The 14256-nt window shown below is 43.6% G+C and overlaps 1 protein-coding gene across 1 annotated transcript in view; it reads left to right on the top strand.

The window, feature by feature from the left end:
- LOC141113399 (polycystin-1-like) overlaps nucleotides 1-14256 on the top strand; it is a 179305-nt gene that overhangs the window by 69087 nt on the left and 95962 nt on the right. The window contains exons 14-18 of the mRNA XM_073606457.1: nucleotides 247-1002; nucleotides 3529-3660; nucleotides 5077-5252; nucleotides 5346-5467; nucleotides 8543-12177. Coding sequence (XP_073462558.1) covers nucleotides 247-1002; nucleotides 3529-3660; nucleotides 5077-5252; nucleotides 5346-5467; nucleotides 8543-12177 — 4821 coding nt within the window. The remainder of the gene's footprint in view (nucleotides 1-246; nucleotides 1003-3528; nucleotides 3661-5076; nucleotides 5253-5345; nucleotides 5468-8542; nucleotides 12178-14256) is intronic.

Raw genomic sequence — 14256 nt, 5'->3', positions numbered from 1 at the left:
TATGAAATGGATGGGTCACTATTTTTTTTTTTTTTAGCTTCTACTTTATAGGGGGCCCTTGGGCCCATCACAAGGAATGCAAATTGAATGCCTTTTTGGAGGTCAGATCATGAATGTGCTCAGGAAGAGTTGCATCATCTTCATCACCTGTAATTGTGCTCTATTTTTTGTGCCTGTTGACCCCATGACTTACCTTATCTGCAGCCATTAGTTATTGATGGTTTTGATTTGATAATTCTCTTTCAGGTCCAGTTGTCCCACATGTCTCACTCTGTGCATCCCGAAGATATACTTTCCATCCAGCACAATGCAAACCAAGAGTCTTTTTTACGATGCAAATCCAGCCCAGATTCACCCTGGAGGCAAACCTATGCCAGTATGACACAACAAGGATGGCTAGAGGACTCTTTTCTGCTAGATTCTGCCACCTGGTTTGACAATGTGGTCTGTGACCTTCGTGTCATCTATGGATCAGAGTTACGTAGCCTAGTAGTATCCTCTTTGTTAAGCAGTTTTCAGGAAGAAGGGACATACCTATTCAATGCTGCCCTGAGCAATGGAGTTAGCTCAACAGTAGCAAGCTGTGATGTTACTATTCTGAGTCCTGTCAGTGACTTACAGATTATATACCCAGCATTAGGAACTGATGGCCTGCATATAGTCACCCACCATCCAACCCTTGTGGTCATCAGTGCTCAGAGCTCCAGTCCAGCTCATGTTCAGTGGTCAACCGTGGCACAAAGTGGAGAGTCAATGCTACAGCAGGAATGTCCTTCAGATGTTTCCTCAAAATTATCTGTTTGTACCACACTTTCAATAAATGTTGGTTTTGCTTGGATGTGGATGAATCTTGACCAGCCACAAACTACTAGACTGACCATCTTGGGGACCAATGAGGTCAGTTCTATTAATCTCACCATGCCAATCCAGTCACATGATGCCATTCAAGGACTCAGAATTCACTCTGATGGCCCAGATCATGTTAATCTCAGTCAGACACGGGTGAGTCCTATTGTGCATATTCTGTGGCTATTTTTGTACTGTAATGCCCCGTACACACGATCGGACATTGACCGGACATTCCGAAAACAAAATCCATGGATTTTTTCCGACGGATGTTGGCTCAAACTTGTCTTGCGTACACACGGTCACACAAATCTTGACGGAAATTCCAAACATCAAGAACGCGGCGACGTACAGCACTTACGACGAGCCGAGAAAAATGAAGTTCAGTAGCCAGTGCGGCTCTTCTACTTGATTCTGAGCATGCGTGGCACTTTGTGCATCGGAATTGTGTACACACGATCGGAATTTACGCGAACGGATTTTATTGTCGGAAAATTTGAGAACCAGATCTCAAATTTTGTGCGACGGAAATTCCGATGGAAAAAGTCCGATGGAGCCTACACACGGTCGGAATTTCCATCAACAAGCTCCGATCGCACATTTTACGTCGGAAAAACCGACCGCGTGTAAGCGGCATTAAAGTAGAACTATAGGCAATTTTTTTTCATTTTGGATAGAGTAGAGAGGGTTATAGCCTCTGTCAGATTTTTTCCCATTATGGAGATTTCCCTTCACTTCTTGTTCCATAGCCAAACAGGAGGTGAGAGGAAATCCGTGCAAATTAAAGGAATTCCTTGGGTACCCCCAGGTCCCCAGAACTAGTGTCCCCATTGGGAAATTTCCCCTCCATTATTTTTCTGGGGACAACCCAAAACTTTGCATTCTATTTTACTTTCACTTTCAAAGATAATGGTAAATAGGACAAAAAGAGAGGGTGAATCTCCAAAACGGGGGCACAGACAGCAATAAAGACTGACAGGGGTTCTAATCCAGCTCCACTCTATCTAAAAATAAAAAAATAAATGCCTTTAGTTATGCTTTATGCATTAAAGAATAGACCTTTAAGTATTAAAAACTATAAACCTTCCTACAGTGCACCAGTCCAACCCATGCCCTTCTGGTGGCATTCTGGGAACCCCTTTTGTTTACTTGTTAGTAATTCAAAAAAGGTATCCCATGGCAAGTCTTGGTGCTCAGAAGTTCCTCACAGCCAGTCATATTCAAACGCATCTTGGAAGTTTTAAATGTAATTGATGATATGGCAAGTGGAGAACGTTGCAATGTACTGTTTACAGGTAGCAGATCCACCCAGCCAAACCTTTGGGGTGTTCTTTGCAATGGATTACAGAGAACCCAAATAAATTCAATACAGCTGCAGTGTTTGCTGGATAGCGTTATCAGTTCTGTTTCATTTGTTTGCTGAAATCATTCTTTTAGATTCTGTCTGTCTTTGCGGACTCCCATGGGACTTTTTTTTCGCAACAGGGGTATATTCAAAAAACATAAATTATACTTATTTTATGTCTCTGTCTACGATTCTGTTGGCATCTAATCTTGAAATTTCTGCATGCCTACAGACTGCTGTCTACACAGACAGATGTCACAACGTCAATCTGACCATTTCAGTTTTAATTACATTCAGTATAAATTAAAGTGGTTGTAAACCCACTTAAAAAAAAAAAAAACCTGCAAGACAAAGGCATAATGAGCTAGTATGCATAGCATACTAGCTCATTATGAATTACATACCTGAGATCGAAGCTCCTACATTGGTCCTCGTACACCGCTCCGGCCGGCAACATATCTCCCGGAGTTACTGCCGGGTATCGCGGGCTCCGACGCTGTGATTGAGCCGCAATGACCTCACTCCCGTGCATGCATGCGGGAGCCGCCTGTAACAGCATACCAGCTGAAGCAACGGCCCAGACATGCCATTGCTTCAGCGTGCATGTGCCGATGACGTCGGCACATGCTGATACAGGGGATATCTCCTAAATCGTGCAGGTTTAGGAGATATCCGGGGTAGCTACAGGTAAGCCTTATTATAGGCTTACCTGTAGCAAAAAGTGGTTTTAAAGGGTTGACAACCACTTTAAAGTGTTACTAAACCCACAATAGTAAAATCAGTCTGTATATGCAAGCATGGTTGGTATACTCACTGTGGAACCTAAGGGGTTAATCCTCTGCATTGTGTAAAAAGGCTGTTTGATCCTGTCTTCTCTGACCCTCCCCTTTTTCTACTGTCCCCAATCCATCTCCTGATAGAACAGAGCCTTGGAGGCACTCTGCACATGCTCAGTTTGGTGTGTATTGCTAGTGAGTTTTTTTTGCTTGGGAGAGTGCATGTGATCAGCACAGAGCCAATCAGCACCGTCCAGACAGAGGGTCAGTGGTCCTGCAACCACATAGGGGCAGATGCAGTGGTCCTGCATCCTCATAGGCCAGCGGAGAATGAAAAATCCTCCTACAAACTTTAACCAGACACTCATAGAGGTCACAGTACTGCTATATACTGCGGATGAGAAAATGTATTTAGCAGTTTATATTTACTAAAGTAATTCAATGTCCTTGTTCTGTGTACTGTGGGGGACCAGTTATAGTGAGTCCTGGGTTTAGTAACACTTTAAGTTTAAATTACAGCTTCAAATGTAAATGGTAACAATTGCCGATCCAACTTCTCAGATCTTCTCAGCCGAAGTGACACAAGGGTCATCTGTCACATTCACATGGACCATGGATAACAATGAAGGATTCTCATATAAAGGAACAAGCTACATGGTGACATTCAAGACTCCAGGTGTCTATAAGCTTAAAGTAAGTCCATGCTGATTGTTTATTTTATGGTTCACACAGCTTAAAGAGTAACTCCACTTTTGTTGAGAAAAAAAAACATTCCCCTCTGGGTGATCTCTGTACATTGCAAGGATTATAACAACCTTTGTTGTAGATTCCTACCTTTTGTTATTCAGAAGAAATCCCTGTGTGTTTGTCTGTGCCTCTGTGCTGATTAGGTCTAAAGGGAGTGGTTTCATAATTAACTGTCAGGTGTGTAGCTGCAGGGATCTAATGAGGAAATCTGCTGGGCCTGCATCTTTTTAGACGTGCTCATATTGGAAGTATCTGTCCAAAAATGAGATTTTTGTTGCAGGGGATGCCTGAAATCTGACTTGTATCTCAGGCAGACTTTTGGGAAAATTGGTGAGCCAATCACACAAGCAGGAAATTATGTTTCTGGGAGTGGTCAGTACACACAGAACAACTCCATGTAGCCATATTGCAATGAATTCTCAGAAAATTACAGTGACGGCAGATTGAAAAGGAAAGCTAATTTTTATTAACATTCAATTACAAAATGATTATTGTCACAATTATATGTGCTATTTTATTTTTTCTTCATTTGCTATTTTTTTTTCCTCACAAAAGTGGAGTTACCCTTTAATAGATAAGGGTAACTTTGATAGGGATACAGGAATGCCAAATTTCACAAAACCCAGTATTTTTGCTTCATTAGATGCTGTCATTTGTCCTGGCACATGGGCAAGGCAGCACGGGCACAAATTGTAGACAACACATAGGCTGCTCTGAGGCTAGTGGGAGTAGAATATGTCCCAGGCTTGGTAGTCCATGGGAGTAAAAAAAAAATTACATAGTGCCTGTGGTGAGTAGAAGTAATAGTGCCATAGCTCCCGACTGTCCCTGATTTGGAGCAATGTCCCTCTGTCCCTCTTTCCCCCTCATTTGTCCCTCATTGTGGTCTGATCCATATGGTTGTATATAAAATGCACTTTTTTCTTTCAAAAAGTGTTTCCCAGTGCTAACCCTTTCATCCAATTTCTAAATTGCTGCAGTTGTACATTTTAAAAGCCAATATAAAGTAATAGTAGTGGTAACAAAAAGCCCTTGTGGATTTAATTAACCTTCTTTTTGGTTAATTCTCCTTTTAAGGGGGTGTGGCAGGGGGCGTGTCCTATGCCTACATACGTTTGTTAGTAGGTGTCCCTCATTCCCATCTCAAAATGTTGGGAGGTATGATAGTGCCCCGTCATTGGTATTAATGGGAAGAATAGTCCCCATCCTTGGTGTAGTGCACAATTGTTCATATCAGTGGAAGGAACAGTGCCTCGAGAGTTGGATAAAGTCAAGCCACCCCATGGGCCGCAGTTTGGCACCCACTGTTCTATACTAATGAATATCTTTATCTGATGCCTGTATCTTTTTTTTTTTTTTAAGCTTTTTGCTCAGAACCCTATCAGCTTCCAGGAGGAAGAGGTACTTCTACAAGTAGAAGGAAGTTTACCACTGCCGGAAGCTGAGCTCCTTGTCTCTTCCACAGTGCTGCTGGCCTCTGAATCTCAAACAATATTATTCAGGATACAAGTGCAAAGAACATCTGATGTGGCCATAAGGTGACTTTCTGATAATCTTGTACTGGTCTTGCCTTCAGCAGAGTGATTTATGATCCTAAAAATCTTCTATTAATTATTGTACTATCTCTACAGCTGGGATTTTGGAGATGGCAGTCCACTGCTAAACAGAAGTTTCTGTGCTCCTCATGATATGCAGAATTCTAACTTCTTGGTCACTTTGAATGACACAGAACATCATGTATATGCTGAAGAAAGTGAGTAGTTGGTGGAAAAACAATGTACGATGAATCTATACTTACGGATAAAAGTGTACCCAATGACAGAATGTATATATAATTTTGGACAGCGTAGGGAAGGGTTAGAGCCTCTATTAGGTTTAGATGCTGTCTGTATCCCCAATTCAGATTTACCCTATATTTGGTCTGGTGACCATTGTCGATGGGACTGAAAGTGAGAGAAAATCCAAAGTTTTTGAGTTGTCACTGGAACAGGAATGGGGACAGTTGTTCCAGTGGCAATTGTCTAAATGAGGATTTTCTTCACTTTAGAGAGGTTTTGTCTTTTTGTTGTGTCTCCATCACATACATGCTCCTCCATTTTTTTTTTAAATTGTTATAAATGTAGAGTGTTTAGAATGGTCACTAATCTAAAGCTAGCCCATGGATTCCAATTTGGCTGGTTGAGCAGGGACTTGCTGAATTTCGATCCATGTATAGGCATGAAGGTTGTAGGGTGTTCAACCACCCTATTGGATTTTCCTCGCTTGATCAGTACCACAGGCTATAGCTGGCAGGGCTGATCAGTGTATTCTGACGGTGGGAAAGTCTCCCTGCTGTCAGAATACAAAGGCACAGTGGGGAGGATTCCTCCATCCACTATCAATGTGTGATTGGGGGAATCGAGTCCTTTGCTTTCATTCAACACACTGGTTGAATGACTCATTTATGGGGAGCTTATGGCCAGCAACTTTGTTTTCCACCACTGTCGCTCAAACCTTGCTGTTTAAAGAGACACTGTCACTTAGCCCTGAAATAAGGGCCGTCTTTAATATTGATTGGACCCTGGGAAAACATTTTCCCGCCCCCCCCAAGGCAATCCCCCCCATCATTACACAGGATTCCCTCCCCCATACTACCCAAATCACTACATAGGACACCCATTCCCCATACTACCCCCATTATTACAGTACCCCCTCCCACATCATTACACAGGACCCCTTCCCCCATACTATGCCCATCACTACACAGGCCCCCTCCCTCATACTACCCCCCCCATTATTACACAGGATCCATCCCCCATAATACCCCATCATTACACAGTCCTCCCCAGGAGGGGTTATTATTGAGGGTGGAGAAGTGGAGAGGGGGTAATTATTGAGTGTGGAGAAGAGGAGAGGGGGGGTATTTTTGAGGATGGAGGAGAGGGGGTATTGTTGAGGGTGGAGAGGCGGGGAGGGGGGTTATTGTTTAGGGTGGAGAAGGAGGGAGTGGGTTATTGTTGAGGGTGGAGAAGCAGGGAGGGGGATTATTGTTTAGGGTGGAGAAGGAGGGAGTGGGTTATTGTTGAGGGTGGAGAAGCGGGGAGTGGGACTATTGTTGAGGGTGGAGAGGCGGGGAGGGGGGTTATTGTTGAGGGTGGAGAAGTGGGGAGGGGGGTTATTGTTTAGTGTGGAGAAGCAGGGAGGGGGTTATTGAGGGTGGAGAAGCAGGGAGGGGGGTTATTGTTTAGGGTGGAGAAGCGAGGAGGGGTTTATTGTTGAGGGTGGAGAGGCGGGGAGGGGGGTTATTGTTGAGGGTGGAGAAGCAGGAGGGGGTTATTGTTGAGGGTGGAGAAGCGGGGAGGGGGTCATTGTTGGGGGTGGAAAAGCAGGAAGGGGGGTTATTGAGGGTAGAGAAGAGGGGAGGGGATTTTTGTTGAGGGTGGAGAAGCAGGAAGGGGGTTATTGTTGAGGGTGGAGAAGCGGGGAGGGGGGTTATTGTTTAGGGTGGAGAAACAGGGAGGGGTTATTGTTGAGGGTGGAGAAGCGGGGGGGGTTATTGTTGAGGGTGGAGAAGCGGGGAGGGGGTTATTGTTGAGGGTGGAGAAGCGGGGAGGGGGGGTTATTGTTGAGGGTGGAGAAGCGGGAAGGGGGGTTATTGTTGAGGGAGGATAAGCAGGGAGGGGGGTTATTGTTGAGGGTGGAGAATCAGGGAGAGGGGTTATTGTTGAGGTTGGTGAAGTGGGGAGGGGGTTATTGTTGAGGGTGTAGAAGCAGGGAGGGGGGTTATTGTTGAGGGTGGAGAGGCGGGGAGGGGGGTTATTGTTGAGCCCACAGCTGTCAATCATTGCCCTGCACTACAACACCCAGCAGCCCCCACCCCCCCAAGAGGTTCTGCAGCAGCAGCCAATCACTGCCATGCACTACAACACCCAGCAGCCCTTCCCTCCCCCTCCAAGAAGTTCTGCTGCAGCAGCCAATCCCTGCCTTGCACTACAACACCCAACAGCTCTGCCCGCCCTCCCTCCAAGAAGTTCTCCAACAGCAGCCAATCACTGCCCTGCACTACAACACACAGCAGCCCTGCACTCCCCCAAGATGTTCTGCAGCAGCTGAGACTCCCTGAGAAGTTATCAGAGGTGGTGGGACGGGGAGCCCGGCTCAGGACAGCACACAGTGTCTCTGAGGGAGACAGTATACTCACTGTGCAGAGCGATGTAGTGCGGCAGCCCGCAGAGGTAGGATGGGAGGAGCGGAATGCAGCATCTCGCTGGGGAAGAGGCTCAGTCCACTCAGACTGAGATAAGGGGATGGGGCCGGCCAGTAGAAGAGACACTGAGGGGACGTGACTTCACTTAACCCATGCCGAGCTGTATAAAAAGGAGGAGAAAATTAATGCACTTGACTTATCAGCGTTTGGGGCCCTCCAACAATGAATGGGCCTTGGGCAGATGCCCCATTTGCCCTGTGTTAAAGATGGCCCTGCCTGAAATGGTAGTGTTTTCAAATAGCTCACTCTGTCTAGGCATGTATACTTACCCAACCATTCTCCTTTGTCAAATAGAGCAAGCCTAACATGCTGAGGCATCTTGGTGTATGGGAGCATGTGACCTCCATAATGTGGGATTGTTTGGGACTGAGCGGCCAACCGTGGGGCCCAAACATTATTGTGTGGGGGGTACCATGACATCATTCCTGTGTCCAAACTCCATCACCAGTCAGCACAGAGGTATATAAGTAATGAGGAAACATGGCTGATGCATATGGAATGAGAAACTATTACATATGTGCTAAAATAGGAAAAGACTATACATTCTATATAAAAGCTAATGATAACTTTGGTTCATTATAGGTCATTATCAAGTGACTGTAAAGGCTTATACTGATGGCTCTGAGATCACAAGGACTTTACTGTTACAAGTTGTCCATCGACTCTCCAGCGTGAGTCTGAAAGTAGACCAATCCACTCTTGAAGTTCATAAAAGTACATTGTTCTCTGCTACTTGTCTTCCTTCTCCCTTTGGTGTGACTGTAACATGGAACTTTGGTGATAAATCTGACATTGTCCAAAGTAATGATTTGCAAACACAACACATCTACAAATCACTTGGCACATACAATGTCACAGCCACTGTGACAAATGGACAGAGCTACGTAACAGGATCATTAATGGTGACCATTGAAGAGAAAATTGAAGGCCTGCAAGTGTTGAGCAATGAAACAACTGAACTGGGAGCAGAAAGCATAATAACCTGCTCATTAACTCAGGGCACAAATGTTATATGGAATTTCTATATGGGGGATGGTATAACTTACTCTAACCAGTCGAAGCCTTCAGTAACCCATACATACTCCCAGTGTGGCAATTTTACTGTTAGAGCAGTTGCTAGAAACTCCTTGAGCTACATAAGTAGTTCCATTGTTATTCAGATTTACATGATTCATGTCAATAACGTCCTCCCTGATGTTATCACCAGTCATTTGAAGACTCAACTTACTGCAGACCTCACAGGGCCATCCTTCTTGCTGAAATTTCACTGGGACTTTGGGGATGGCAGTCAACCAATATTGGTGCAAGGAAAAGCTGAGGTGTGGCATAGCTATGTTGCTGCTGGTAATTATACACTGAAGCTGTTGGTGAGTGGACAGAAGAGCAGCAAAATTTATAGCAAAATCACTATAGTAGAAGATCAGATAATTGTGGCTACCATCAATGCATCAGCTTCAGTTACTAATGTGTCCCAGTTAATCCTTTTTAATGCTTCGGTGCAACCTCCTCCAGATCCAGTGCACCTCTATTGGTATCAATGGGATTTCGGCGTTGGCATGTTACCTCTCAATTCTTCCTCATCAGAGGCTACATGGGCTTACAAGTTTGAAGGAAACTACAAAGTCACATTGACTGTGTGGAATCAAGTCAGCCAGTACAGGACACAGTCTTATGTGACTGTTCAGAGACCCATTACTTTGGTTTCCATAAGACATAATGGGGGAGATGTAATTTCAGCTGGTGTTGAGGTAGCATTTACTGCAGTTGTCTCTGATGTCTCTGCCAATTTCCTTTGGAATTTTGGTGATTCATCTCATGTGGATTTTGGACAAAATGTCTCATACACATTTCATGTGTCAGGCAACATAACTGTCAGTGTCCAGGTAAATACCAGCGTGAGCTTTGGTGAAACCTCTGTTATAGTATACGTGCAAATTCCAATCACAAGATTGTGTTTAAGTGCTGACTATGTGGTGGCAAGGACTAAGCAAAAGGTCAATTTTTTTACATCCTTGTCTAGTGGGGAAAGTGTGCAATATTACTGGTCAATGTGTAACTCATGTCTAAATGTAACTGGACCTTCAAATATCTCTCATATATTCACTGATCCAGGAACCTATAGGGTTAGAGTGAAGGCACAAAATTTAGTGGGCTTTGCTGAAGCATTCATCATGGTAGATGTGCAGGAGCCAATTGAAGGTGTTAATATACATCAAGAGAACCCATATGTGATTGGCTATGCTGGTCTTTTGGAACCCCTCACTCTGACAGCTCATGTTATCAAAGGCACCAACCTTACATTCCGCTGGGTGTTGTGGCCTGGGCCATGGGAAAGCAACAATTCATCTGTTTATTTCCATCCACCTAAATTAGAAGTAATTTTGGCAGAGGTTTGGGTAGAGAATGCCTTGGGTGTTGGATATGCCCAAACTCAAGTCAAAATCTTAGAGAGAATAAAAGGTGTTTATATTCAGAAATCTGCTAGCTTTGTTGGTCTTGGAAATCCAGTAAACTTAACTGTTTTTGTTGAATCTGGTAGTGAACTGGAGTACAATTGGCATCTTGGGGAAGATTCAGCAATGCCAACTAGTCAAAAGCAATCTGTGACTTTAAATTTCCTTACCCCAGGTTTAAAGAACATCACAGTTACAGTGTCCAATGCTTTGAGTTCAACTATTGTGTCAACAGTGTTGACTGTGCAAGAAGTTTTGTCCAACCTTAGCATTGGCATTGAAGACATATATCATTCCCAAGCAGTTTTGTCACGGAAAAGGATTTTATTATGTGGTTCAGTTGAAAATGGCACAGATTTGATGTGGAAATGGACAGTGTCTGGAGCAAACAAAGATGTCACATACAATACCCAAAACGTGTCGCATATATTCACTGAACCCGGGCAGTATTGGCTGTGGCTTTGGGCTCGCAATTCAGTGAGCAATGCCAGCACATCTGTTTTATTGTTTGTGCAGGATCCAGTAAGTGGGTTTATGCTCAGCACAGAGAAAGACCTCTTCTGTATGGGGCAAGAAGTCAACATTTGTCCCAGTGTTCACCATGGCACAAATGTGTCCTTCACATTAATGGTTCCTCAGCTGAATCTCTCCAAGACCCTCATTAATAACTGTGGTCACTTTAATTTTCCATTTTCTGGCACATTTAATGTTTTGGCTGTTGCGTATAATAAAGTCAGCAGAGCAAATATTAGCCATAGCATTCAAGTTGCAGAGAGCCTGAAAGGGTTGAAAGTGATAGGTCTTCCATCTTCTTGGCCTGTGAATCAAACAATGTATTTAATGGCCACCCTGGAATCTGGATATGCCACCAGCTTTCAATGGACCTTCCAACAAGTCGGACAACCCGAGTCAACCCTTATGGGTCAAGCCATAGAATTCACTTTTCTCAAAGCTGGAACACTTCATGTTCTTCTCAGTGTTAGTAACCCCTCATGTTTCTCCTCATTTACATCATCAGTGATCATCCAATCACCAGTAACTAAGGTTTACCTGCAGAGCAACATCAAAGAGGTTTTTCTGAACCAGTGTGTCACATTTCTTGCTGTTATATCTGATGGGTCGGACCTACATTTCCTCTGGACATTTGAAGGTGATGATAGAAATGTTACAAGTATGGAGAATACAGTTGAATACTGTTACCACCATGAAGGGAATTTTGTGACTCGCGTTTCTGCTTTCAATCTGGTGAGTGTTGTCTATGCTCAGACAGCAGTAAGCGTTCGGTCACTAGCATGTGAACAGCCCCAAGTCCAGATATTACAACCACCAAAGTTCTTGTACAAATCCTTTGGTGGTAATTTTGAAATCAGTGTGAATCTAAGAGGATGTATTAAGTACAGGGCAGTATATCTATGGCAGCTTTATAAAGGGACAGATTGCTCCAATGATTTGTTAACTGTCCCAAAATTGGACACTTCAAAAACGTTTTTGTCCATTCCTGGACGCACACTTAGCATTGGGATTTACTGCTTGCTGTTCACCATCACTCTTGAAGGAACACCACTCTCTAATAATGCAACACATGTTTTTCAAGTCAGAGATAGCTCACTCATTGCTCAGATACAAGGAGGCTCAAAACGAATTTGGCCAATAGACATAGACTTGGCTTTGGATGGTACGCAATCTTATGATCCTGACCTGGATGAAAGACAGAAAGAGCTGGATATGGAATATGAATGGAGTGTGAAACCACTGGAGAATAAGGTGAGATAGCCAGGAACTGTAATTAATTGTAACATTTTTGGAAAAAATCATGCAATGCTCTTGATTAAAGAGTAACTCCACTTTTGTTGAGAAAAAAAAACATTCCCCTCTGTGGTGATCTGTGTACATTGCAGGAATTCCAACAAACTTTGTTGCAGATTCCTGCCTTTTGTTATTCTGAAGAAATAGCTGTTTGTTTGTCCGTGTCCATGTGCCCAGTGAATCTGTATGGGAGCGTTTTTATAACTATCAGGCAGCTGTTTCACCTGCAGGGCTCTAATGAGGAAAGTTTCAGGGTCTGCATCCCTTTAGGCGTGATTTCCCTTTGGGAGTATCTCACCAAAAAGGGCGTTTTTATTGCAGGGGATGCCAAAAATCTGACGTGTATCAAAGTGCAGACTTCTTGGAAAATCAATCACTCAAGCAAGAAATGACATTTTCAGGGGGCGTTTCTGTACACCATCTGTGTACAGGACACCTCCAGGTCGCAATATTGCATTGCATCTTGCAGAAAATTACAGCACTGCAGATTGAAAAGGAAAGGTCATTTTAAATAACATTCAATTACAATATGACTTGAGTTGCAATTGTATACACTATGTCATTTTTTTTTTTATTTGCACGTTTTTTTTTTTCTCACGAACGTCGAGTTGCCCTTTAACCACTAGCTGTCCAGGGAATTTTTTCACACACATGTTAAAATCAGCATTTTCGCTAGAAAACGTTATATTTTTTAAAAGCAGAGGCCCTGGAGAATAAAATGGTGACTTTTTCTATTTTTTTTTATGTCAAACACTATTTGTGCAGCCATTTATCAAATGCAAATTTAGTGCACATAAACATAATATAATACCCTTATTTTGGTAAAATATAAAATCTGATGTGGAGTGTGGGGCCCGATCTCTCTTGGAGCAGCATGTGAAATAAATATTTGACATAAATTTGCTGCTAAGTTCTGGTTCGTCAATTTTCAAACAGGATTTTTCCAAATCTTTGGGGAGTCAAACCTGTGCAGATTTGCCCATACATACTAAGCGCAAATAAACCGGCATCCACATAACATGCATGAGAAAAGTGAAGTGAAGTTGAGAAAACATTTTTATTTTCAGGATCATTAAATTGATTGTAAAAGTTCAAATAACAAACATGTTATACTTACCTGCTCTGTGTAATGGTTTTGCACAGAGCAGCCCTGATCCTCCTCTTCTTGGGTCCCCTGCCAGTGCTCCTGGCTCCCCCCCCCCACCCACAAGTGCCCCCATAGAAAGTGGCTTTCTATGGGTGGCATTTCTGTGGGCTTGGTCTTGAGCCGCCCTGTTTGCATCTATTGACACAGACAGCGAGGCTCAGCCATGTCCCTCATCATATGATTTGATTGACAGGAGCCGGAAGCCATCAATATGTCCGGAAAGGAGGGACAAAGCCAGAAGAGCCGCTGCTCTCATGCACATCGCTGGATCGAGATTGGACTCAAGTAAGTATAAAGGGGTGGGGATATGGGGGGATCCTCTGCAACAGAAGGTTTTCACCTTAATGCATAGAATGCATTAAGGTGAAATTTATTACCACTTGTATTTAGCACCAGGTTTTCCAAACATATTTATGGATTGTTTTTTTTTTTTTTTGGCAGCAATAAATATTGCTATCATATTTCACAAGGCAATGGGTATTGGTATGGGGTTATACAAAGTGATTATGATCGGGTTTCACACTAGTGCGAATTGGATGTGGGTTTCGCCGCATCTAATTCGCATGCCAAGAGATTGTGATGGCTCTCTATGCAGCCGGTTCACAAATCTCTGACGGCTGCAGATCGGCTTGCACAGGGGTTCTGTGGCTCTTTAGCTCCATTTCAGGCAAAAATTCGGCCCTGATTCATCCCCGCATCCGTCAGCAGTGTGAACCCAGCCTAAGACCCCATACACACTATTAGAGTTTCTGCTGATTTATGTCTTCAGATTTACCAAAACCATATAATATGAGGTCGAAACTTAAAGCCCCGTACACACGATCGCACTTTCCGACGGGAAATGTTGGATGTAAGCTTGTTGGCAGTAAGTCCGACCGTGTGTATGCTCC

The sequence above is a fragment of the Aquarana catesbeiana genome, linkage group LG12, assembly GCF_042186555.1.
Source record: "Aquarana catesbeiana isolate 2022-GZ linkage group LG12, ASM4218655v1, whole genome shotgun sequence".
NCBI classification, from domain to species: domain Eukaryota; kingdom Metazoa; phylum Chordata; class Amphibia; order Anura; family Ranidae; genus Aquarana; species Aquarana catesbeiana.
The sequence above is the reverse complement of the archived record's forward strand: the minus strand, read 5'-3'. Positions and strand labels throughout refer to the sequence as shown.